Source organism: Macrobrachium nipponense, chromosome 1 (genome assembly GCF_015104395.2).
Source record: "Macrobrachium nipponense isolate FS-2020 chromosome 1, ASM1510439v2, whole genome shotgun sequence".
NCBI classification, from domain to species: domain Eukaryota; kingdom Metazoa; phylum Arthropoda; class Malacostraca; order Decapoda; family Palaemonidae; genus Macrobrachium; species Macrobrachium nipponense.
The window spans coordinates 79,161,091-79,188,557 of record NC_087200.1 but is presented as its reverse complement, the minus strand read 5'-3'; the positions used below and the strand labels follow the sequence as shown (position 1 = coordinate 79,188,557).

At 39.7% G+C, this 27,467-nt stretch overlaps 1 protein-coding gene across 5 annotated transcripts in view; it reads right to left on the bottom strand.

Annotated features, from left to right (window-relative positions):
• Positions 1-18,624: 18,624 nt before the first annotated feature.
• LOC135219395 (cell adhesion molecule Dscam2-like) overlaps positions 18,625-27,467 on the bottom strand; it is a 391,041-nt gene continuing 382,198 nt past the window's right edge. For 3 of the 5 annotated variants that reach the window (XM_064256138.1, XM_064256137.1, XM_064256139.1), the window contains exons 33-34: positions 25,041-25,326; positions 18,625-19,954 (exon numbers count right to left, since the gene is read on the bottom strand). In XM_064256138.1, coding sequence (XP_064112208.1) covers positions 19,446-19,954; positions 25,041-25,326 — 795 coding nt within the window. In that variant the 3' untranslated portion in view covers positions 18,625-19,445. Of the gene's footprint in view, positions 19,955-21,690; positions 21,817-25,040; positions 25,327-27,467 lie in introns of those variants that run through there. The other 2 variants (XM_064256140.1, XM_064256141.1) reach the window with 2 other exon arrangements.

The following is a 27,467-nucleotide window of genomic DNA, read 5'->3' as shown; positions in this document are numbered from 1 at the left end:
AAAGGAAACAAAACAGAGGCTGATGATAGGTAGTAGTTCAGCAATTCTTTCAGTATGTAGATGCAGGTGTCGGTTGAGTGGTTTGCTTTAAACCCGAACTGGTTGTCAGTGGTGTGTAGAAAGGGGAGAAGTCTCACTAGAAGAAACGACTCAACTATCTTCGATGCGATCGTTGTGATTGCAATCGGCCGGTAGTTGCCAGGGTCAGCTGCATCCTTTAGCTAGTTTTTAATTAATGGTATCAAGTGAACTGAGAGTAGGGAGTCTGGAAGAAACCGGTGAATTATGCACGCATTGAATAGGGCAGCTAGCAAAATTTAAATGATCGGATGGCAGAATTTGAAAGCCTCTGCAGGAAGACCATCACAGCCGGGCAATTTATTATTAGGTAGGCTGTTTATGGCATCGGTGATGTTACCTGGCGTAATACGGTCTGCAAAATGAAATTGAATGTTGTCAGTAAGGAGGTTATCTACATCCCTTCGGGAATCTTGATCATTTACGCAATTCAGGATATTGTTGAAGTGATCACCCCACATACTTGTGATAGCTTCGTCTCCGACTGCTTCCCCTACTCTCTCTGATAGCTTTTTAGTTTTGGGATTTAAGGACTGGATATCTTTCCAAAGACGAGGATAATCACCAGATTCTAAGTTTCTAGACATTGCATCGGCTCTTACCTGTTTTTCATTTAACCTGCAGTGTTTAAGAGCACGTTTGAACTGCACTCTCGCCTGTCTCATTGGTAATGCAATGTGCCCTTCCCTCGGGCTACCATTTTGCCTCCACCGTAAAAACATTTCTCGTGAGTATGTATATAGATCTTTAACCAAGTCATTTCATCCAGGTATATTACGAGAATTACCTTGACGAAGTCTATAGGCAGTCCTGCCCAAAGCAAGCATAGCGGAGATTATGTTCGAATAGAATTCATTCAGATCCCTCCTGCGGTGGTCATTTCTACAATTTGTGTTAGTACAAAGTAAGGCGTCTGCCCGTTGAACTATTGACCGCAACCTGGTTTCCGTGGTCACCCTAAAGTATCTAGTTTTCTGTTGGTTTTTAAAATTCCAGTTTACCGCTGGTGGGCGATCAGTTATGGGGTTCACTGTAGGGAGGGATGGGGTACTGAATGACACCTGTAATGGGATGTGATAGTAGCCCGTTGCAAGATCATAGCAACTATTGCAAGTCATAATAGAATCATGAAGTTGTGGAGATGTGATGCAGTGGTCCAGCCAGGAGCTTGTAATAGCGTCCGCTCTATTATGTACATATGAATAGATGGAAGGGAGGAGCATTACATCGCTAATTTGGAGAGCATGATTTTGACAGAAGCGAGTAAGTTCATTATAAAATTGTTTTGTGGGGTGAAAGTTAAGGTCCCCTATTATACAAATATGATCAGCAGGAGACTCATGAATAATACTGTGTAACTCCCCTAGGATCATGCAGTAATGATCAAAATTATTGTTATTTTCCCATGGCATATAAACATTAATGATTAGGATTTTAGAGTTCCCTACTGTCACTTGAAGCCCCAGCAATCTGTCACTCCTGTAGGTCATCACCTTTATCATATTGTCTAACGATTTGTGCCACAGGAAAGAAAGGCCTCCTTTCGGGCGACCGACTATGATTTGATCTGTAACTTGCATCAATGAAGTCGAGAAGGTTCTGAAGTCTTCATGAATTGAATCGCAGATGGCAAGGTCATGTGGCCAGAGGAGCGTTTCTTGCAATGCAATGATGCCTTTGAAGTTTTTGCAGAACATGTTTAGGAGAGGAATGTTCCGCTTGAGGCCAAAAATATTCCAAGAGATTATGTCATATGTATCCATGGCTACTCACGAAGATGGGAGATGAATGCGCTGATCATTTGGGTGGATGGGGGGTTTAGCCAGGGCGAGTGGGCAGTCACTCGCCGTGGGGGGTTGGCTGGCATTTGTTGTGGAAATGACCCTGGTTGGAGTGTCAGTAAGTTTCCCTGGTGGTGGTTGGTCCCCGGATTAGTTTATATCTTGAAACTAATATATTAGGACCGAAATTCTAGCCTTTGAGAACGTCGAGGTGTTGAAATAGGCAGGTAATCCTGTAAGCGAATTTATATTTACTTCTGCATGGGAGTTCGTGAGAGATGAGTGGGTCAGAGCCAGTGAGAAACTTGACTCTCTCCACCGATGAGCGCAGATTGTGAATTACTACATGACATCTCTTCTCAGGTGTCGGGCGAGGTGAAACAAGAATGTTGGGCTCCGGTCCAGCGGCCAAACGAGAGGTTCTTCTCTTCTTTCTGCTTGTTTGTATCTGCCAGCCACCAGACCCCTCATGATCACTCTCATCTGCATCTACGATTGGGGGTTGGGGCAAAGAGATAGGGTGGGGAGGATTACGAGGGCTGGTAATCATCACCGGAGATATATCTTCCACCAGAGGCACTGGGGAGGGAGAAGAGGTTGGGAGACCAACAGTCCCCTCAGAACGGTCTATAGGTGACGGGGGCACTTCCGTGTTGCTGGGAGGCGAGGAAAAACTGGATGCCGCATTCATAGGAGTCTGGTGGCTATCTGTGCGATTGTCTATCGATCCCTGCACTCCTTTGATCGCATCCCAGATCCGTGTGAGGTTATTTGTTTCCACTGTTTTAAGACTGTCTAGTGATTCCTGTAGTCCTTTGATCACGTCCCAGATTCTTGATAATTTATCATTTGTCTCCTCAATTTTTTCCGAGTTTTTTCCAATCATTTCTGAGAGAGATTTTGCTGTTTGGAAAGCATTTTCTGTCGTGTGGTACACCAGGCCCCTTTGGAGGCAGATTGTAAGGGTCATCGGCGTAGATTACCACAGAGTAGGTCCTTAGCCACTAGTGATATATATTTTCTTTTGAGAGGACAAGTTCTTCTCGGATCGCTCCTTGAGAATGCTCTCTGGTATCAGATCTTTGCCTTTCGTATATGCAACGTTGATTTCCTCATCGGAGAAGGCATCACTGACAGATTGTATAGCGGACTGGACATCGGAACGGTTCGATTGGTATTGTATAAAGTAAAGACAATTGTTCGCGAGTACGGAACTTGTGTGTAGGACACAGGCACCGGTAGGTGCCAGGGTCACTTGCGCAAGGATTGGAGGTTGGTCGGATGACAATTTTGTGGTAAAGGAAAGGTCAAGCACTAACACATATACTGCATTCTTTTACCCATTTCCCAGGACCAATAGGCCTCGAGTAGTTGTGATTTGAAAGATTTCTAAGGCACTGATTGGAGCAGAAAGAATATTAGTATATCTGCAATTGCACAACACTCTCCGGGTATTACGTGGAGACACTATTAACACATTGCTTACTATAAGAGGTATAATAACCAAGGGCGAAAAACCCTTCCTTTCTGTGAAGAAACGCGAGAGACACCTCCAACACGTCCGCCCCCACACAACTACTCTGGCTGGTCATAATTGTTTGACAAATGAGTGCACATCCCACGTTACTATCAAGGGCGCCACTAGCGCCTGTGTTATCATCATGCTTACCAGAAAAAAAGAGAAAAAAGTCCTTCTTCAACATACTCTGATGACTTACAGTAACAGATCTGTTTTCCCTCAAGATCACCTGTTGAAGCTTTGGATGCGTGTCAATAAATATTCTTTTCTTATACAAAAAGCACAAAAACATTTTCGTTGAAAAATATCGAATTCAAGAAAAGTAGCACTCTAAAGTGTACACTACCTCTCTTTCCGCCCTTCCGTTTTCCTGGCGGTGGACTTTCTCCGAGGTGATGTGGGTGATTTCGCAAGGTAAATCACGTAACGCGTTACTTTTGAAGGCACAACCCAAAGGATATTTGTTAAAGCAACAATCTGGCAAGCACGTGAATATTATTTGTTATGGCTCGAAAACTTTATACCCATTCCGAAACTTGACTATTAAACATGTGAAAAATACTTGTAGATGCTATATATTGTTCCCAAGAGCATAATCCTAGGGTAAAAACTAAATGTGAATGGGGAAATTGAATTATTTTTTTTTTTTTTTTTTGTGAAACCTCCCCATAACATACGCAACAGGAATTTCGTAAGTCACAAAAACCTCGTACGGTGTTTAAAAACAAGCGACCACTTCCTGCCTACATGTACATAGTTCCATTCATTCATCATTGATAAACTTGCAAGCAGTTAAAAGCCATAATACCAGTTCCCAGACACCACCAAATACAATATCCAAACTAGTCGAATTTTGGGTGCTACTTTGACTTGTTATCTACGCGTCACCTACGCCGAGGTGCTAAACACCGTATTGTAAATGCAAAGTAGATGGCCGAACGAACATATCGTTTATGAATATAATTTGTAGACCACAGACTATAGAAATGGGTGTATATAATACTCTGATTCCCAAGGGGCTAGTACTAAACACTGCATCCCAAGGAGCTTCCTCCATGTTTAGTATTAGCACCTCGTAAGTGACGTGTAGATAACAAGCCAAAGTGGCATCGAATTTTGATTATTATAAGCTTTTTCTTTTACAAGAAATATTGGGTCAATGAATATTAAACAGCTTTATCACCCATAAAAATAACGGTTTGTAAAATTTTCGAAGTCCAATGGTGTTTGGAAGATGTTTTGTTCATAAGATCTTTGACAATAGGTGTTGGATGCTTCTGGTATGTCATTTGCAAGAGTTTACCTAGATTTTTTTTGTTGTTACATGATGATCACATACCAACTAAAACGCAAATTTTCATGCTAAAGTACCCAGGGGTGCATTTTGACGCCACCCAGTTTTCAATGCCTATTGATTCAATTCGACAACGCTGCCTTCTGTATGATTTGCCGACGAAACGGGCAATTGCTGTATAAATATTCGACTGCAAAATTTATAAAAGAACTCTTACATTTTACTTCTTTTAGAATATAATATAGACTTCAGGCCAAAGTCCATGCGGTGGAACCAATGAGGTCATTCAGCGCTGAAATGGAAGTTGACAGTAAAAAGGATTGATAAGTGTAGCAGGAAGAAAACTTCACAGTTGCACTATCAATAAATTGTTAGCAAAGGGTGGAAAGCAAGATGGAAGAAAGAGAATATAAACGAAGGTACAGTAAAAGAAATGAAAGGGGTTGCAGCTTGGGGCATATAAGGGACACTGCAAACAACCTTAAGTAATAGCTACAGTGGCCCGCATGAGGTGCACTGAGGGCAGTAAACCCCTATGGAGACATTTCACTTTTATGATCTATGGTTCTCTGATCACTTTATGATGGGGAACTGCCTCTCTGCCAAGACAGGATGCAGTTGTCTAGGTTAGGTTGGGGAAGATATGATTAGGATGCATCCCTGCATTAAGATTTACGGTGTAAGGTGTGGTATAGCACAGTTAATCCACAAAACCTGATCAGAAAATGTTCTGCATGCAACATTCCAACGCATCTTCAATGTGCTGAAGTAATGTAAGATATGAGAAAGGATACCTGAATATTTTGCTCAACATGTCTATCATGGATTGACAATGTTATTAAATCAAGACTGAATGTACAAATAGTTGAGGATGAAGAAGAAGAGGAAGAGGAAGAAGAAGAAGAGGATGACGGAGGAGAAGTGAACAAAACTGAAATGACAGAAAAAAATAAGGAAAGCAAAGAACAAGATAAAAGTATGGATGCAGAGATACTCATTAATACTACATATGAGGCAATCAAGCAGCGTATATACGAAGAAATAAATTACGATATGACAACACAAAAGAAAATCCTGAAGAGGCTCTACTCAGATCTGCACACTGATGGGAAAGAGGAAAAAATAGACAAGACAGACAAGGTCTGCAACCTTTTGAAAGGAGGGAATTGCAGATTCGGAGAAAGATGTTAATACAAACATCCCAAGGTATGTCACAACTATGAGATCTATGGTAAATATGCATACCTAGACGGCTATGAGGATGATTGCAGAGATCTACATCCAATAATATGCAAAAATCTAAAAGAAGGAAAAGGAAGTAAGTTCAACAAAAAATGTAAATATATGCACCCTGTAGCCATGAATCAAAATAAATTAAATAATCAATCAAATAATAAAATCCAAAATAAGAAAGAAACAAATAAAGAGGAACAAAGAATATGAAGTGAAGGAAAAAAGCAAGCCATCACCGCGATATGGTGTGTCAGCAAAGAATTTCCAAGCATCAGCTCCAAGATGCAGCTCAAGAGATAAATACTGTATTTACGATGCAAGAGGATATTGCAGGTACAGAGAAAATTGCAAATTCAGACAAAATGAATAATTATGATGAAGGAAGATCAAATATTATGGAAAAGTTGGATTTTTTAATGTCAGTTCTGGAAATGAAAAAAAAGAACAACATACCAGAACAGGAAAGAGACATGGGAAAATCCTTATTATTATCCATATTAAATGAAGGAGAAAACACGCAAATCATCATAGTGATGAATGCGCAGGGTTTAGTTACAAGTAACTCAAAAAGAAAAATAGAGTACTTAGAAGAACTAACCCAAATTGAAAAGAAAATAGATATAATGAATGTAAGTGAAACCTGGTATTCCCAAGAGACTGGGAATGACGATCAAATAAAAGGGTTCCAAACTTATAGATCCGATAGAAAAAATAGGAATCAAGGGGGAACTGCAATATATGGAGACAAAAAACAAGGAAAAATATATGAGAAATATAGTAACTCAGAATGTGAACTAATAGCGGTAGAATTTGAATCTGAAAAATTAATGAACATAGTAATATATAGACCCCCTAATACTAAAGAATTTGACATAATAGAAAAATTGGATGATATATGTAGAAATCAAAAGGACTGGACTATTCTTTTATCCGGAGACTTTAACTTTCCTTTTGTAGACTGGAAAGAACGAATAGGAGTAATAGTAGTGCAGAAGATAAGAGGCAATTCGAAAAGCTATTAGATATGCTCGACTAGAATACAACATTCAACAAATAAATCACCTGCCAACAAGAAAGGAAAATACTTTAGACCTAGTATTTGTGAACGAGGTGAATTATTTTAAAGAAATGATAGTTTATAATGCGAGTATTTCAGACCATAATGTCATAGAATTAACAGTCCATTCCAAAGCAAGTGAAAACAGAGATAAGCAAGAAATTAAAAAGTGGGAGGGATATGGAAAATACAACTTCTACAGTAAAAATATCAAATGGTCAGAAATATGAAGAATTAAAGATTGGGATAACATTTTCATAAGTGATGATATAAAGGTAAATATGGAGATATTATATAAAATATTAGAGAAAATAGTGGATAAATATATATCGAAGAAGAAAAGTAAACATCAGTCATGCATACCAAGAGACAGAAGGATCTTGTTCCAGAAAATCAGAAACTGGAAAAAAGGTCTTGCAAAAAAAAAATGCATGGAAAGTTATAGAACTAAAAAGAAAGATAGAAAACGCAGAACAAAAGATTATACAATCAAAAGAAAATGAAAAACGGGACTTGGAAGAAAAAACCGTAGTAAATATTAAGCAAAACCCCAAACTATTATATTCATATGCGAAAAAGATGAATAAAAGCAGAATAGAAATAGGCCCTCTAAGAATTGAAGGGAGATTAACGGATGAAAAAAAGAAAATATGCAACATATTGGCAGAATGATATAAGAGAGAATTCACCCCTAGAATTGATAATGAAGATAATGATATAGAAGTAAGGGACGAAAATAGCAAATATTTAGCAGACATAGATATTAATGAAGCTGATATTGTGTAGGCTATTAATGAATTAAAAATGGAGCTGCTGCAGGGCCTGATGGTGTGTCTGCTATTTTGTTAAAGAAAGTAGTTCATTCTATCGCAAAGCCACTTGCAATATTATAAAAACAAAGTGTAGATACAGGCAAGATTTATGATGAGCACAAATTAGCATATATTACCCCTACCTTCAAAAGTGGATCAAGGCTAGAGGCAAGTAATTATAGGCCTGCGAGTCTAACATCACATATTATGAAAGTGTATGAAAGGGTAATGAAGAAAAAATTTAATAAAAAATAATTTGTTTAATATAGGACAACATGGTTTCGTACCCGGGAAAAGTACACAAACCCAACTGTTAGTCCACCATGAGAACATATATACAAAAATATGAAAAGTGGAAATGAAACAGATGTGGTTTATCTAGACTTTGCAAAAGCTTTTGACACGGTAGACCATAATATATTAGCGAAGAAAATTAGAAAACAATATAGTGGATAAAGTAGGAAGATGATTAAAAGAATTTTTACACAACAGAAAACATAGTTATTGCAAACGATGAGAAATTGGATGAAGCTAAGGTAATATCCGGTGTGCCACAAGGTACGGTGTTAGCTGCATTACTGTTTGTTATTTTGATTGCAGACATAGACAGTAATGTTAAGGACTCGGTAGTGAGTAGTTTCGCTGATGACACAAGAATAAGTAGAGAAATTACTTGTGATGAAGATAGGAACGCGCTACAAAGAGACCTTAACAAAGTATATGATTGGGCAGAGGTAAATAGGATGGTATTTAACTCTGATAAATTTGAATCAATAAATTATGGAGACAGAGAAGGAAAGCTATATGCATATAGGGGACCTAATAATGAGACAATCACAAATAAGGAAGCAGTTAAAGACCTTGGTGTGATGATGAATAGGAACATGTTATGCAATGATCAAATAGCAATTCTATTGGCAAAATGTAAAGCAAAAATGGGAATGTTGCTACGGCACTTCAAAACAAGAAAAGCTGAACACATGATTATGCTTTATAAAACATATGTTTGTAGTCCACTTGAATATTACAATATGATATGGTACCCATACTATCAAAAGGATATTGCACAAATAGAGAGTGTACAAAGGTCCTTTACAGCTAGAATAGAAGTTAAGGATCTTGACTACTGGGAAAGACTACAATCCTTAAAATTATATAGTCTAGAAAGGAGAAGAGAACGCTACATGATAATTCAGGCATGGAAACAGATAGAAGGAATAGCCGAAAACATCATGGAGCTAAAATTATCAGAAAGAGCAAGCAGAGGTAGATTAATAGTGCCCAAAACTATAGCAGGAAAAATAAGGGAAGCACAGAGGACATTAATCCACTACGCACCAGCATCGATAATGCAGCGTCTATTCAATGTGTTGCCAGATCATCTGAAGAATGTATCAGGAGTGAGCGTAGATGTGTTTAAGAATAAGCTCGACAAATATCTAAGCAGCATCCTAGACCATCAAAGATTGGAAGATGCAAAATATACAGGAAGATGTACTAGCAACTCTCTGATAGACATGGGAGGTGCCTCACACTGAGGGACCCGGGTCACCCCGAACAAGATGTAAGGTCTGTAAGGTAAGGTAAGGTCAGGCTACGTTGGAGAGGGGGTTGGGGGGCTTGGGATTTTAGGAGTATCTTGGAGGAATAATACTACTATAATTCCTCCAAGAGGAGTATGGCACCTCATGATCAGACGCCCAAGGTTATGCTAGGTCAAGAAAGGTGTGATTGATTGGTTTGCATTACTGTAATGGGCTTTGTGACATTTTTGTCATTAACGTGTTTTGTGATTGATCAAGGCCATGAAGCAATCTGTGACTTGCCCATTTTAGACTGTTCCTGGTGGTGAAATTAACTCATCATTGACTTCCACCCTTCATTATTGGTGTAGTACACCACCCCATTTTGTTTCATAATAACTGTTCCGCGGAAACAAATGACGATGGTTTGCACCAAAATAGTCTTGTAAACAAATATATGGCTTTTGTATTTGGCGCGAAATTAAATTGTAATGGTCATACCAACAGTGGCGTAGCTGGCATTCCATAAGTAGGGAGCCCATAGGTGGGGCCAAGATATCTTTTAGGGGCGCCAAAGAAAATTACACAAAATCAATGTACCAATTCTGTAATAAGTAGCCAAAATATACTATTCTCGAATGTATTATGTATCCATGTGAAAGATGGAAAATAATAGTAGCCAATAAATAATTAGTAATTTTCAACTCTTGCTATATGCAAATTTCCACAACCTTATATTTAACACTAGCCTAATTTCTATTAAGTTTTAATTTTCAATTATAGTATAATATATCCTTGTCATGCAAATATATGAAAACAGTGCGTTTTATAAAAGTTATAGTTAAAAGTTGTTTCTACCGCCATAGGACACGATCGCTATAGGACAAGTTTATGGGCTTTTGACCACCAAGGGGGTAAGTTTAGTTACAAAGGGAATTTCAACGGAGGAGCGGGGTGGGGCCGGCCATCTAACAGGGAGGCCCCGGCACCTGTTATAGCGACGCCACTGCCTACCAAGCCTTTAATGTATAACTTACAGTATAAGTTACCAGTTTTAAATATCTAACTTCCCTGGTAGTTACATATATATAGCTTAATCCCGCCGATTCGTCGCGCGCACGGCAGAAATTCAAAATTCGCGGCTATCGCCGATAGACGGTCAGGTGATCATACCTGTGCTCCCTCTAGTAGGTATCTGGAACCATTCCCATTTATCCTCAAAAATTCCCTGCCGTCGTTCGAGCAGCACGTTGGAAATTCGCTCTTCTTTGTTTGGGTTTGCTTTTACTACAATTGGTGAAGTACCCCATTGCTTACTTTTTTGTTACTTAATGGCTTTCGCTGATATCAGATTATCCTTAATTTGTTTTTCACACGAATAAGTTTCAGTTGGTCAGTTTCCGACTTCTACAATTTTTCTTGTTTTCTGAATTCAAGATGGCCGACTCTGTAGTTAAGGGTTTCGAGTCCCGGCTTCCATACAACTCTTGATCCTCATACAATAGTTAACAAATGCAGGAAGCAGATATGTACATTTGTTAGCAGATAGGATGAGTGAGTAACGTTTTCTGAGAAATAATGAAAAGTATGTTTACTATAAGATGCAATTAGATTTTAATTAGAAGAACTAGATCGTATTGTGTTCTATTAGCTAGTTCTTCTGATAGTCCAACAAGCTTTGTCTAAACCTGTCTAAACTAACTAATTTACCTGATCCTAGCCCTAAGTTAAGAGTACCAGACCCACCTGAGGAGTCGTAGATAAGTTAGCCGACTATGAATGTTTTTGCGGCTAGTTCGGCTTGCGTGTTATACAATCCCTTTCTTCGGAAAGGGGACTGAATAGACAGTGCGTAGTTTGCATCGCAAATTTGGTGACAGTGTTAGTGAGTGGAGGGTGCGCCCCGTTCGTGTCTGTCATGCTCCTAGTCCTAGACCTCTTCATGCTCCCCAACCCCTGGGAGAAGGAATGTCGACCGGCGAAGGGAGGTGAGAGATGTTAAAAGCGAGGCGGGCGTCCCTCGAGCGATCCTGCTGTCGCATCCCAGGACGCTCTCCCTCGCCACAGGAAAGGTGAGATGAGGAAGTGTTCGGATACTTGCTCTCTGCCAATATAAGAGGCAAGATGTCGCACAGGCGGCCGTCCCCTTTTGGCAGGAGGTAAGGAAATATCGGACGAAGAGACTTTCGGTGCTTGCGTCTTCGTCTGATGACGCAAGACCTCGACCGGGTTGTTTGGCGTCAACCCCTAGAATCAAGAGACCCAAGTCCCCCATAGCGTTACAGCAACCGTCGTGCAGTAATTGGAGGAGACGCATAACGCACAGCTCTTCGGAAGAAGAAGTTTGCTTTACATCGGTGCATGCCTTCTCCCCCTCCCCCAGACTGGGAGGTGTCTCATGGAGCGTCTCCACCTTGTCGACAGAAGATCACTACTAGTGTATCCGAAGCGGTAGATGGGCGGGCAGTGCCGCCTTCAGTTATTCCCCAACAGCAAGAGGTACCGCAAGCAGCTTTCTTGTCAAAGCTTCAGCAGTCCATTACGTCTCGGTTTTGATGTCTACAAGTCGCATGGACTAGCAGGTGAAGCGCGACGAATAAAACACAAGATAAAACCGCAGTTAGCACAGCGTGACGCTAACAGACGAAGACTCGCTGCAGGTGCAGTGCTCTAGACACTCACAGCAACCTACACCCGTGACGAAGCAGACGCAAGCATGACGCACGCAACCAGGCTCCCTCGCAGCTTACCGGACGTGTGACGGGAAATTGACAAGGATCGGTGACGCTCCCTCGCAACAGGCTGGACGCACGCAGGACGCACGCAGCATGCTCCCTCGCAGCAGGTTGGACGCATGCATGACGCACGCAAGTAAGACGATGCGCGTGATTCACTCACTCGTTCGACATCGGAAATCGCCAATACTTTGGATGAGATATCAGAGGAGGAGACGCAAGAAAACTCTTCATGCGGCAGATCTGAAAAGATTACTTGCGGTATTGGTGGACTTATATCGAATATTTTTTCAGCAGGCTGTACCTCGGAGCCCGCCCTCACAGTTTATGAAGGTAGACCCCAGAAATCTTCCTCCTTCAAGAATGAGGTCTCCTCTGCCTTAGCCCAAAAGGCAACGCAGGACTTTATATCTAAATCCCCGATAATGGTTTTCATGATAATCGGGAACCTCGCCAAATGCTCGAATTCCTGGAATTTCTAGCGTTTGTAAGAAGAACTGCTACTGAAGTAAGGATACCTCTCAGTAGACGACCAACCCACTGGAATACAGAAGAACGAACGCGAATATCCAGTTTGACTTGAACTTTCGTCTTCGGGTTTTCTGTTTCACTATTGAAGTTTTCCTTAGGGGAAAACTTCTCCTTCACTCTCTTGAATAAGAGAAGGAAGGGTGTAGATTTCCAATCCTATTCTCATTCCTCTAAGGGAAAAGAATTTAGGATGGAATTCGTTGTACAGAAACCTACAAATACACGACGTATATTACCCTCGACACATGATTCTGTTAAGCAGTTGAATTGTCCGGGGGTTAGTCACATACCGTAGTTAATTCTACGGTTTGTGACCGAGACGGCTAGTATCCTAATGGAACTGCAATTCGGGACTGTCTGCATCTTCCCAGGAGTTTACCAGTTTCGATTTTTTAGATACTTATGGTATGGTCACGACACCACCACCTCAGTTTTTTTGTTTTTTACCGAAATTCGTTTTCGTTTAAATATAATTGCTCGAGCATAATAGATCCTTTTTTTTTTAACGCTCGATTATTCTAAAAAGCCGAACGCATTCCTTCGAAGAATGGATTACCTGGCAACTCAGGATAGCGAGTGAGCAAGAACCACACTGAGTAGGGGACTACAGCAAGACAACCTAGTTCCAGCTGGCTCTCCGAGGTGCATTGTCGGATTATGTGTCTCTCCCATACAAGGATTGACTAACGAACTTTTCTCTGTCCAACAATATCGGACTTACGTCCTCTGATTAACGGGGATTCTCGCATACATGAATGACATTCTGCATCCCTTGAATATTGCGAGAATTTGCAACAGAGATATATATTCTGGAATCTTTCATCTTTATGTTTACCGCACGGTAACAGAAGTCTTTACTAGTCTCACGCTGCATCGCATTGCGATAATGCGGAATTATTTCTCAGACATCTGAGTTTGTCGTCAAAATATCTCTTATTCGGAGAGGTGCAATTGTTTATTGTTCACCCGGAATTGACAGATATATACGAAGACATCGCCTGCTCCCCGACCTGCCAGCTCTACTTCCAAATAATCAGCCCATGAGAAGTAGTACTTCCCTGTTTTTCATTACTGGAAACTGCCCCGCTTTCATTACAACTACAATCCCTCACCTTACAGCAATGAAATAGCTGTTAGCGTTTTCAGTCCTTTATAAGCACAGGTTCAGAACCTTGAGAATCCTTCTCTCGATTCGGCTGTGAAGACGTAGTTTGCATTCACTTTCCACCTTCGTCTTCAAATTGAACATAATGTTGTTTTCGTTTTTAGCTGAGATTCAACTACTAGAGAATGTCTTGCCATTAATAAGAACCTCGTCTCCAGAGGGCAATTGACTTTCGCTTATTGGGCACATGCCTTAAGAGATCACGTGACTTGCTCGGATGCTTGGACAACTTGCCTCATTGCCGAACGCTGTCAGTAAGCAGTTGTCAGAGCGCCCGATTCAGTTACGGTTTACGTTGTTACTCAATAGGTTGTTCCAGAACAATCAGTTGAGTTGGTGGGACGACACCAACAAGCTACATGAAGGTTTCGAACTTCAACAGAAGAACCCCGACCTAGTGTTGCATTCAGACGCATCGGACGTAGGGTGGGGTGCAACACTAGGGAATGACGGGATCTCTAGTCTAAATGGCAAGATCAAAGTAGTTCAGGTCAACGCAGACAACACCACGGCGTTGGCCTACATAAAGAAGCAGGGAGGCACTCGTTCGGACTCCTTTTTACGAGGCAGCAAAGGATCTCTTATTGTGGGCGAAAGAGAGGAACATTACTCTTCTAACTCGCTTTATAGAAGGAGAAGAACGTCAGGTGGATCTCCTCAGCAGAAAGAAAGACAGGTTCTCTGACGGAGTAGACCCTGCATCACGAGGTATGCAGCAGACTGTGCAATCAGTGGGGAGAACCGTCTATAGACCTCTTTGCGACGCAGAGAACAAAGAGGTTACCAGGAAGCAGTGGCAGTAGACGCCTTCTTCATGGATTGGGAAGGAAGACACGTACGCCTCCCCCCATTTAAGATCCTAGACTGAGTCATGAAGAAGTTCAGGGAATCGAACAACGTCCGCATGACCCTGATAGCTCCGTTTTGCCCATGAGACCCCTGGATCACAGATGTTGATGAGTGGCTAGTAGACACCCCCAGATCGTTACCGGTGTCCGGAACAATCTACTCAGACAGCCACATATAGAGAGACAACATCAAAATCGCCTCTCTCTCAATCTAACTGCCTTTCGACTATTGAAAAACTGGCGAGCGAAGGGCTTTTCGAGGAAGCTGTAAAGAAGCAATCGCGAGAGCGAGGAGGACGTCCACCAATCAAGGTGTACCAGTCAAAGTGGGGACGTGTTTCAGGAAATGGTGCAGAATTAACAACATTTCCTCTTTCATAGTCAGCCTCTTAACTCAGTACAGCAGATTTTCTGTTACACGTTTTAAAGAAACCCAATAGAAAACTAGCAGTATCAAACTTATTCAAGGGATAACGCAGCATGCTAGCCTCCGTCTTCCGTCACAGAGATTTTGACATGTCGGAAGACAAGGATCTCTCGGACCTCATAAGGTCCTTTGAGACAGTTAAGAGTAAGGATAACCCAACCCCCTCTTGGAATTTGGATGTTGTTCTGACTTTTCTAACCTCGAGCAGGTTCGAACCCCTCGACAAGGCTTCATGGAAGGATCTCACCAAGAAGACCCTATTCCTGGTTGCGTTGACAACGGCCAAGAGGATAGGAGAGTTGCAAGAATGTAGGCTTCAATGGGGTAGAATGCAGTCTGCTCGCTGCAACTAGGTTTTCTCGCCAAGAATGAGAATCCTTCTCACCCATGGCCTAGATCCTTTACCATACCAGGGTTTGGGTTATCTCAGTTTAGTAGGACAGGAAAAACAAAGGAGAAAAGCCATTGTCCAAGTTTAGAGCCCTAAAGTATTATCTACAGAGAACCAAAAACTTAAGAGGACAGACAGACAACCTCTAGTCCTTGGTAAAGAAGCCTTCACTACCTGTGCCAAAGAATGCGCTGGCGGTCTTTGTCAAGGATTTAATAAGAAGCTCACCAGAATTTTGATGAGAAAGCTTCCCAATACTCAAAGTCAATGCGCACGAAGTAAGAGCTGTGGCGACTTCGAGGCGTATAGACACAAGTCGATGGAATCGATCTTGGAAGTGACATTCTGGCGAAGCAAGTCAGTCTTCGCAGATTGCTACCTTAAAGACGTACAGACCCAATATGAGGATTGTTGTTCCCTAGGGCCGTACGTTGCCTCCGCGCCGTAGTTGGAGAAGGTACAACTGCCTCTAACCTATAACCTTATTTCTATACCCTTGCATTTTATTGAACTTGACCTCACAGGCTGTCTGTGAAGGTTGTTGCAAACCTTCCACAGTCTGGGGTGAAAGTCTAAGTTACGTTTTATGGAGTGTGTTAGTTGGTCAGGTGGTCAGCTCATTTGCCATGGCTTTGCCAGGATAGCAAGGGTGGTGGTCTAGTCAGGTTAAGGTCGAGGACCGTCTGACAGCCCCACAGAGACTTTCTACAGCCCCCTGGGTGGATCGCTGGTCTCTCAAGGAATGCAGGCTAATGAGGCAGAAAAAACTTCGAAGAAGGCCAGCTTCCTTTCAGGTATGAACCAGATTATTGGTACAGCTAATTTGTTGTGATCAATAATTTTACGAATTCCCAACGGTGCTGCGGTTCTCTGACCCACCACCAAAGGTGCCAATCAGCTATATATATGTAACTACCAGGGAAGTTAGATATTTAAAAATGTTATTTTCATTTTAAAATAAGTTTTTAAATATACTTACCTGGTAGTTACATATATAAAAGGTCCCTCCCTCCTCCCCTCTGAAGAACAGAGGCATGGAATTTCTGAGGATAAATGGGAATGGTTCCAGATACCTACTAGAGGGGACACAGGTATGATCACCTGACCGTCTATCGGCGATAGCCGCGAATTTTGAATTTCTGCCGTGCGCGCGACGAATCGGCGGGATTAAGCTATATATATGTAACTACCAGGTAAGTATATTTAAAAACTTATTTTAAAATGAAAATAACATTTTCTTCGGTGCAATTCTGAGAGCGAACGTAAGAACTTGCCAATCCTTCCTTAACTTTACCAAAATGACTTTAAAATTGTCCCTTTTACTTACCCACGACTTAATTTCAGTTGTAACTAACAGTTATATTTTCGCCTACATGTTAGATTTTTTAAAAGTTGATTTTCAATGGCACCTCATCGGATTTGTTTAAGCCTACGATCGTCAGAAGCAGTTCTACACTGTAACCAGGGATAGGCCTAACACGACAATCACTATTAACCTTCACCGTTAAGGCTGCATTTCACATGCTTGAATCTCATTGATGATTTGAAGTCAAAATAGCAACCTCTGTACATATACACATATCCCAGATGACCGTTACTATGCTCACTGATAAACTGTATGTATCGTTAAAGCTACATAACAATGACATGCTCTCAACGCAAGACTACTTACCGAACATTTGGGTGTTGACGTTCTTCCTCCAGTAGTTGTTTTCTTGATATTCACGAAGTTCCAACTTCCTGAAACCAACGATAACCTAACATTGTCATGACATTTGAGGGAAATTACTTGTGTAATTATGTAACCAATAGCACCACTGAACTCCAAAATACACGAGTGTTTGGAATCAGTGGAAGGCTCTGGAGTACCAAGGACTCCTGAGTCCTGACTGAGTACTGACGAGTGACGAGTGACGACGAATGCGGTTCTTCTCCCAGCTAATATTCCGGCCACTACTCTCATTGGTCGTAGACGAAGAGTTGACTGTCCACTGTCCAGCAGGGTTCTCCCTGTCGCCAGATGAGCTTACCTTGAAACCACCTTGAAATTACCTTACTTCCTTCTCCATTACCTGTTTAGATCACGAAAATCCCCCAAAAATGATAATAAAAAAACTCGATGCAACAACAATAGTCTAAAATATAGGATCAGTTTTACCCAACAGCTATCTTACTCCAGCTTTTAAAATTCGTGTAATGACCTCAAAGAGAAGACAATTTAACGAATAAAATGGACCAGCTTACATATTCGTACCTTGAAAATATATGGCTTGACTGGAGTATTCTTTATATTCCTTTGAAATTACTTTAAAAATTCTTGTTCCCTAAAAATTACATCGAAAGGGCCTCGATTACCAGGAGGGTCAATATTTCTAGAGGTCCCCTGGCCAAAACGATCTTTCATAACTTTGGATGATCGGAATGATGGGGGGAGAGTAAAATGGCCTTTGCTGATGTACAGTCCTGTTCAAGTGCAGAGTGTCATCAGTTTATCATTTTCATTTCATTTCTCATTTTTCCCTCTAGCCATACTTTTATTTCAGCGCTGAATGATCTTATAGGTCCCAGCGCTTGGGCTATGCCCTAAATTCCATAATCCACCCATCCATCCAATATTTCTAGAGCTATAAAGCGTTACAAACTAACTGAAACGTCATTATATATTCCCTAATTTATACACATGCATGAACCACGAGATGTTTTTAAACTTGGAATACCTCTGGTTGGATGAAATTGGTTATCGGTTAGATATGAACAATATTCTTGTATTTTTCCTCCATATATTAACTGCAAAACCATTGCTTTACTAACCGGAAGATTTTTTTTTATACAAATCTAAACAAAAACTTTGAAACAACCATTTCAATTATGACAGCTACGCTGTCGGCGGAGCCGCATGATCCAAGAAGGAAAATATTAATGCTGGCTTTTAAAAATCTTCTTAAAATAACCACATTATCATTTGAAAAAGAATCACACTGAGTGACACCCTCACCCTTATGATGATACCTCAAAAATCTTTGGTACAACAGACAGACGTAGTGTGATGCGTTCTAAATCATCTTCATTCCGGTGTCCTCTTTGAGGTAAGGGTTGACTGTAGGACGTTGCCAAGGACACGTAGTATTGTCTTTCTACGCAGTGTGCCAGTACAAGTTTTATTTAAGGTAAATGCTCCCACAAGCACGGCAGCCTTCTGTTAGGTGAAAGGAATGACAAAAACCACTTGCTTTCTAGTTTTACTACTTTATCAAAACAAACGAACGACGATGCTTGACAATAAAAACACTTATATCTTACGAGAGATGTTGTCAGTTAACATCATTTTTCTTGTACCGTATCGGAAACATCAATGGTGAACATCTGAACGAGAAGGAGGGATCACACATCCATTTTTGAAGCGTTTTACATCCTCTTCGAAGCGAAGTGCAATGGAAAATGGATAATTTCCTAGAATGGAAACAAAACGAAATTGCAGTGGAACGAGCAGTTGTGTTGTAGAACAACATTGATACAGAGAGGAAGCTTTTGAATGACTGTTCTTTCAGTTGTTGCTAAATGAAATCCAGACGCGTGTGGCTTTACATTTGTCTATGGGGGAACATTATGAGTATTGGCTAGGTGGCTACTGGACAAAAGAGTAATGAAAACTGAATTTATCACAAATTCCAGTCACTGTCGTATTCTTGACACACTCTCTCAGTTCAATAAAAAACAAGCTTTGCAAAATCATCGTTTATATTTTGTCGCAGTTTCGTTCAAGCTCACTGTTAATTACAAACACGCACAGTGTGCTCAAGAGGATTCCAATAGATTTAAGTAAGAAAGAAATAAAACAGAATATTGCGATATAAAAGATAGAAAATATTCCCACAATCTCATAGCAATAAATGAAATTGTAGTGATGCAGATTACATATTTTCTTCGAGTGTTTCACAACTAGCTGACCACCATTCAGAAGGAAAGCACAACATCAAACACTTCGTAACTTTTAAAAAGGGATCTGTTTCTTTCAAAATAGTTTCCATAATTATTTCACTATCATCACACATTACACTTTGATACTATAGTCTTTGTTGTCCTTTTCAGCGGCATAGGATCTAAACTGCGATCTCCCGTGTCCTAGAATGGCACCTGAAGCTGCCTTGGCAACTTCTTTATTCCTATTCCTGATCTCGAGGTCGCACTCGGCCTCGGAAAGCTCGTTATGGCTGCCCGAGGAGAATCCCACAGGGGGCGTTATTCTCCTGGTGAAGCCATACTTGCCATCGTCGGTGGAGGCCTTCGGGTTCCCCATGGCGCTAGCAGGGGGAGGAGGGGGAGCAGCGGCGATCGTAACAGCAACAGCGGCAGCTGGGATCTTTTTGGGGATGGACAGGGCAGTCTCCTGCGTGGGGGTCTGTCCCCTGATGTTAGCCACCATCTTGCCCAGGCCGCGATTGGCTAAGACTCCACAGCGACCTATCTTATTTATCTCCGCTTTGCGCGGGAAAGACTTCCGCTCGCATATGGGCGATGGCTCGGTCGATGTACTCGACTCCGGTGCATGGTATATGAGGTCTGGGGGAAAGAGCAGAGATTATGATAGCAGCAGTCTTTAACTGGAAATTCTGTGTACAGATTTTCTTTTAGCGCAGATTACACAGATTATTCAATAAGTTCCCTCAAAAAGCAAATGGATATGAGAACTTCGAAGAGACATTAAGATGGAAACTAGATGCATTTGTTTAAAATTAATTATGGCATATAAGAGTAAGTTACCCAAAAAACTTTTTACTAAAGTTATTCAATGGGGCTTGCATAATAAGGCCATGAGGCCTCCAAAAATAAACCTGGAAGATGACACATGCAATTTGTAAATAATGCCCGCAGAAGAAAAAAAAATTATTTATCAGGCAAAGGTAAGAATAAAAAAAACAAGATAAAGACATTGAGGTATTACATATAAGTATAAAAAAACACTATGTATAATATAAATAAAATTCACAACTACCTACAAATCTCCAAAACTTCTATTTCAATGAGATACTTCAAAGATTACAATGCAAATGTTCATAAATCTGGTAAGAATGAATGACTAGACATCAGCAAAGGCAACTTGAAAGTATGCACATTAGAATGCCCTTTGTTACTTTTGTAGGGTTAGCAGAAATACAAACCTGCGAGTAATAATAACAATGAAATGATAGATGGCAATAATCATATTAATAACGAAAATAATCACGAAAGCTCTCTAAGGCAGAGTATATGCTCTGTAAGAGCAAATGCAAATGTTTGTTTCCCATGAAAGCACACTTAAGTGATATACCTATACATATTCTTACATTAATGTCATTTTTGGTGTTTTAATATATATATATATAGTATGTATATATATATATATATATATATATACCACACACACACACACACACACACACACACACACAACACACATATATATATATATATATATAAATATATATTATATAGTATATACATAGAATAACAATAAAAATAAAAACGAATTTTTCACGTGTGGTCTGCACACTGTGTAACATTTAAACACCATCTAATAAACATGCCTAGTTTTGGATATCAAATAATGCAATAGTGTTTTGTTTACATTTCCACCATAGTCATGCAATGCCTTTTGCTTTCGGTTGAAATGAAATGATAATATTGAGTTTCTTTAGTTGAACACACACACACAAACACACACTTACACACAGATTCTTGAGCTCTAACGGGACATAGCAGAATAAGATATCCTTTCTCCAGTTGGTCTTCAGCAGCTCCTCAACATCACTTTGAACAATTAATTTGATAAAAATTTATGCCAGCTCATGCAAACATATCTAACAAGTCGATAATGGGGAATAGTTCCACCAAGCATCACTGATTATGGTGTGTGCGCAACTTAAAGTCATTTCAGTAAAGTCGAATAGTTGTCATTGTCAATCTTCCAAAGCAACGACTATCACACTGAAGTTTTTGGCTCACACTCCTAGGCAAGGTCCGTGAAGACCGGCGGTTGCCATGAATGCATATAAGTATATCTAAATCTACGTGCATGTGTATAGGTTCATAAATCATTCTGAATAAATAATGTAGGATATATTGCTCAACGTACTCCGATTAAAGACTTATGTGCACTGTAATGTGAAAAATGTAACCATCTGTGTAACATCATCATCTGCAAGCTGCGAAACTGTGCTGGGGGTTGGGTACAGTTTACTGAGGATTGCGGTTATTGAATTTCCTAGAATAAGTGGCAACGTTGTACGTGATGTGTTCGGGATTATTGCGGAACTCACAGAAGACGCCAAGACTTCTGGAATGGCTCGAGGAAGTTTCCAATTACGGAAGGACACTCTACAGAGGTTGCTCGGCAATTACGAAAAGCTCGCTGGGATTGCCTGGTCGTGATTGTACTGCAAAGTCTGGGAGAGAAGAATGGTAATCTTGTATTGTAACGTAAGAAGAACGCGAGATAACAGTAAATATTTGCTTTCAATGAAATGATTTATGTCCGTCTTTGAGCTTTGGGATTATTTTATTCTTGACTTTTTTTTTCTTTTGCTTTCTTTCTTTGTCTTACAGTACAAAACATCGAAATTCTAAGACATTCTGCCAATGAACTTCATGGAAATAGAACTGTCTTAGTCATACAAGTGTCTGATCGAGATTCATTTTGTTATACGAACAAGCTCTTCTGCTAATGTTATGTAAACTTCCACTCATACTGCCATTCTGTTCCATTGAGGTGTTTAGGAAAGTGTCTTTGGCTCCGAATGGCTTTATAAAATTTCACATGAAAAAAATCAGGTATAAATTTTTAAAGAAACTGCTACGTTATACTTCGCCATCAGCAGAAAAGTATATTGATTTAACTGTAAACCTATTTACTAACAAATATGTAGAGTAAAAATGGGGCTTCCTTATGAGAAGTAGCAGTGAAATTTGCTTTGATTTCCTTTGGAGTAAACTATTATTAGGGTACCAGCTTTATATATTTATTTATTCATTTATTTCTCTCTCTCTCTCTCTCTCTCTCTCTCTCTTCTGTTGTCTAACATTTTGAATATATGTTTCACTGTAAACCTTCAAAATCCAAAGGAAATTCATGAAGAAATTGAAATTCTCTATCACAGGTAGGATTTGAAGTAGCATGGATTTGGATCCAATCAAAGAAGAATGACTTCTTTCATTATCTTTTGAATTTCAAGACTGTCAGTAGAGAACATAAGCAAACGTACCAGGAAACAGTGAAGCAGAAAAGAGACATAGCTGCTTTTACAATTGGAGACTATGACTAAAAGATGCCAAGACGAGTTGGCATTCTGATTCTCAGCAAGTCTTTTCGTGTGAGGTTGCTAAATCCAAACACTTTCTCTTTGCTTCCAGTTGACTTTTGGTATTCATTCACAACTGGGTTAACTACAGAGAGCAGACCTAGTTTCAACCACGGGCCTTGCAAACTTGAGCTCAGTACTTTACCGCCACTGTCCTTCAACGAGGTGGCAGTGCATGGTTTAAGGAAATTTCAGTGGGCGACGAGGTGGATATTATGATTCGTAATAATATGGGAAAGACCAAGTACTACTGGGGTGAGAGCTCCCCCAGCGGCCAAAACTTATAGTGGGATTTGAAGGCACAAGAACACATTTCCATTATTAAAATTACAACTGTAGATACTAAAAATGTAAATGAAAAAGGATATCACATTCTACAGCAATGGTAACTTTTCCATTTTTTTTAATTAATATTTCCCGTCAATTTTGGGGATTTGGCTGGTTGCTGAGCGACATTTTTTTTTTATCCAGTTATAATGTTAAAATTTGCACTGAAAGGTGATTTTAGAGAAATACAAAACAACTATGGCCATATTAATCCTCTAACTGCAGAATAATGCAATTTATACACCTACAACATAAATCGTGAGTCACCTTTTCTTCAGTCCCACCATCATCTGCAGCATTTGCTTCAGAATATAAGTAATAATCAACCGCTGACTTTTTACTATCTTCAATAACTTTCATTGCTTAGTCTTCCTGGCTTCTGTTTATCCTAATAAATTTATATCTTGCTAAGTTCCACTTCCCACTTGCTCCTCTTACACGCCCGATACATCTTTCACTAGAATTGGCAACATCTCTTTACTGCAGACAACCAGCCACTCTACATTTAGTCCACAACCCTTCTCTTGTCTTTATAACTTGCACCCTCAAATGCTCTTTTCTTGCCTTCTCTCAAAACCCCATACCTCAAATTTTAAACGAGAAACAATGCACACTCTTTTGAGCCTTACTTTCAAAACAAACCAAAAAATGTGAATATATATTCTAACTCCCGATTTGCATCATCAAACATCTTTTAGCACTCTTAGCAAACTACCCTTTATATTGACCATCCTCATAACCTTTCCACATTCTGTTTACCAAATTTATCGCCATCATTCTCTATGTCCATATATCACACGTTGTTTCATATAGCTTTTACATAACAAACCCTTGATCAACAGAAACTTTTAACTTAACTAGTCTTAAGTAACTCATATTATTTCCTCACCAAAGCTCCTGTTCCCTTTCCTATTTTATCAATCAAACCACTCATAAATCTTCCAAGGTACCCTAAATGATATTCTGCCTTTAAGATTCTTACAATTCCATCTGCCATCGTTCAACTTATACAGATGGACAAATGTTCTTCTCGGCAAAGCTTTTTGAATGTAATTCTCATCAGGACACATCTTCCATATCCACGTCGTGCACTCACTTCCTGAGCAGCAACTTCTACACGCATTCTCAGATGTTCATTAACCGACTTCCCTATTGTCTTATTCTTTTGGCTTTCTTACGTATTCCATATACATATAACAACCATCAAATTCTTAATCTTTATTTTAAATTTACTCTTGTATGTTTTAGAATTCTTTATTCTTTTTTGCTGCTGCACTTAATTTCTTTTTACATACTAGTTAATTCCTGGCTCACATATATCCGTTTCCTATGAATTCACTACTACCCCAGTGACTCATTCATGCTGAAACCTTTTGCTCCTACCAGTTCTGTCTTCAATTTTAAACTTGTCTTCATACTATTCAAAAGTCATAGTAGCCACATAAAAGTAACATTTCAAATGAAAAAGGCTTTCAAGTTTCATAACTAAATAACACAGTATATACATATATATATATATATATCTCTATATATATATTATATATATTAATATATATTATTACTATATATATATCATATATAGATATATATATATATATATATATATATAACTATCAGTTTAAATTAACAAAATAAGAAAAAATGAACACCAGTAGCTCGAGAGTAAAAGCAGCCCAATATGAAATAGAGGTCAGCTCTTTCCAGACAGTATCAGACACCGCTCTAGAATGTTTTATATTCTTAGAGTAATTAATTCTATATCTAAACATTCATGTTCCACGAATATGTACTTAATTAGCGAAAGCGATAAAGCCAAAACATTGATAACAAAAAAATGAAATTTAAAACTGGAAGCTCATTTCCAAGCAACGCAAGATTACAATTCGAATCTGCTTGACTGCAAGTAAGACGAAAAGGCAAAAGAAAAAGTGAAATGGAGAAGAAGTTAAGCTGATAGCATTAACTGAACTTCACTTTTCACTCACTGTGATGGACATTCCTAGCACCCCCTGACCTATGCGAAGCGAGGGGGTCTGCCCTCCCTTCTAGAGTGGCCAGGTGGGGATCTAGGGGCAAGTGCAGAGAAGCGTGGTTCTCTAGAGTGGCAGAGTCCAGGTGAATGGACGACTCTGTCCTGGATGAGGTCGCGTGCTCGGTATCTGTGTCCGACTGCAGAGAGTCGTACTCCTCGCTCTCGCTTCGGGGCCCGCCCACGCCTCGGCCGTGGCTACGACTACGCCCGTGGGCCTTGATGGGCGTTGGGCGGCTTGGCTGACGGTGGGGGGGTGGAAAAAAGGGCAGGATGAGAGCCTAAAATTGAATTACTAAGCCATGATTGAACTTGAGTTTAGGTATTCTGTGCGATGATGGTTTTGGTAGAAATATTCTGTGCGATGGTGATATTGGGATCGATATATATTCTGTATGACGATAAATTTGGGTTTAAATATCCTGTGCAAAGATAAATTTTGAATTTAAATATTCTGTATGAAGATAAATTGGGTTTAAATATTTTGTGCAATTTAAATATTCTGTGCGAAGATATATTTTGTGTTTAAATATTCTGTGCAATGATGAATTTGGGTATAAATATTCAGTGCAAAGATAAATTTGTGTTTAAATATTCTCTGCGAGGATAAATTGGGGTTTAAATATTCTGTGCGAAGATAAATTTCCGGTTCAAGTATCCTGCGCGATGATGAATTTGGGTTCAAATATTCTTACACTGACGAAGTTATGTTAAAACATTGTAATTTTCAGTGCAGTATATTGAAAATTGGCAATTAAAAGTCTGGACGTTTATATCTAGACTTGTGATTCCACAAACACGCATTTACCCAGCGTTGAACTTCCTGAAAATATTTACGAAAACGGGAATGAAAAGAAAAATGTTGGGGCGACGGGAAGGAAGAGAATTTAGAAACATGTGAGGTAAATTAAGAAAACAGAGAGTTACAAAGGAAAAAGAGAAAGGTAAATAATATGTGACTGATTGATTCGAATGCTGGCTAGGGCAGATGCACTTACCAATTATAATTCAACTTGGGTGTCAGTTACTCCCAATGTGTAGTGAAATCGATGTTGAGTGATATTTTCACTTTAATATGAGTATAAATATAAAATAAGTCGCGTATGTAAGTGACAAAACCTCAAGTGTGATATATATAATATCTATATATATATATCTATATACTATTTATATATATATATATCTATATATATAAGTATATTATATATATGTAAATATCACTCAATATCGTATTCACTATATCCTGGGAATATCTTACATCCAAGAGGTGTGTGTATATGCGTGTGTATGTATTTGAGAAAAAAAACTATAAAACAGTAACTGAGAGATTTATGAAATTTATTAAATTGGGGCTGGGTGGAGGAAACCCCACACTGGCATTGAAAATGAATAGATAGCGGTGTTGGACAGCAAGATTGAAGATATGAAGTAGGGGTGGGGGTTAAGTACGAGACTAAAAGTTGGATGCAAACACCTTTTAGTAGTGTCTACAGTACACCGCGTAAGGTGCACTGACGGCACTACCACTCTATGAAGGCGATATGTAATAACCAAATGTAAGTAAATAGAGTTAAGTAGAATCGGTAATTGCGAAAAAAGTGAATTGGAAAAGTGAAAGAAGGCGAGATAAACAGGTAAGTAGAGAAAAGAGAAACGTGAAAAAGACACTTGCAAAGTAATCACGGTCCTGACGTGCCTATGCATCAGAAACTCGTTTAGATTATTACTAAGAAAATTGTATTTTCTGCGAGACTTCCCGAGGCTGATTAAAATTAGGCCCTTTCTCAGGCATTGTGAGCAAAGTGTATTATGCCGCTGGATTTTAATGATGTAATGGAAAATTCTGCCATTGTGATTAAGATTTTTTTTTTTTTATATGAAGAGGGAAGTGCAGAAAATAATATTGTAACTGCGATCAATTTGAAGAAAAGAAAATTAGAAATTCGGTGACAGTTTAAATAGCAATCAAGAGTGGAATCATTAACATGGAGGGTAAAGCAAATGAGAGGAAGAGAGTGCAAGAAGTGATCGCCACTCTCAAAGTCAATGGAAAGAAGGAATTATTCAAGGTCAAACGAAGTCCATTCTTTTAGTGAAATCGAAAATCCTATGCCAATGAATCCTTTTCCGCCGCTAACCCAATACAGGTGACTTTCAGTGGCTAATATCATTAATGAATTTTGATATCACCAAAAGCCAACCCCCTTAGCCGTCGGGAAACAGGTCCCCACTTCTCTCCCCCACCCTCCCCCCCCCCCCGCCTTAAAAAAAGAAATAAGGTGCTCAAATTGGGTCATAAATATTCTAAATCTCAATTATTTAAATCATTCTCGTGCGTTGATGATTATGATTAAATGACCAGAGCGCTGCCTCCCGCTGGTAC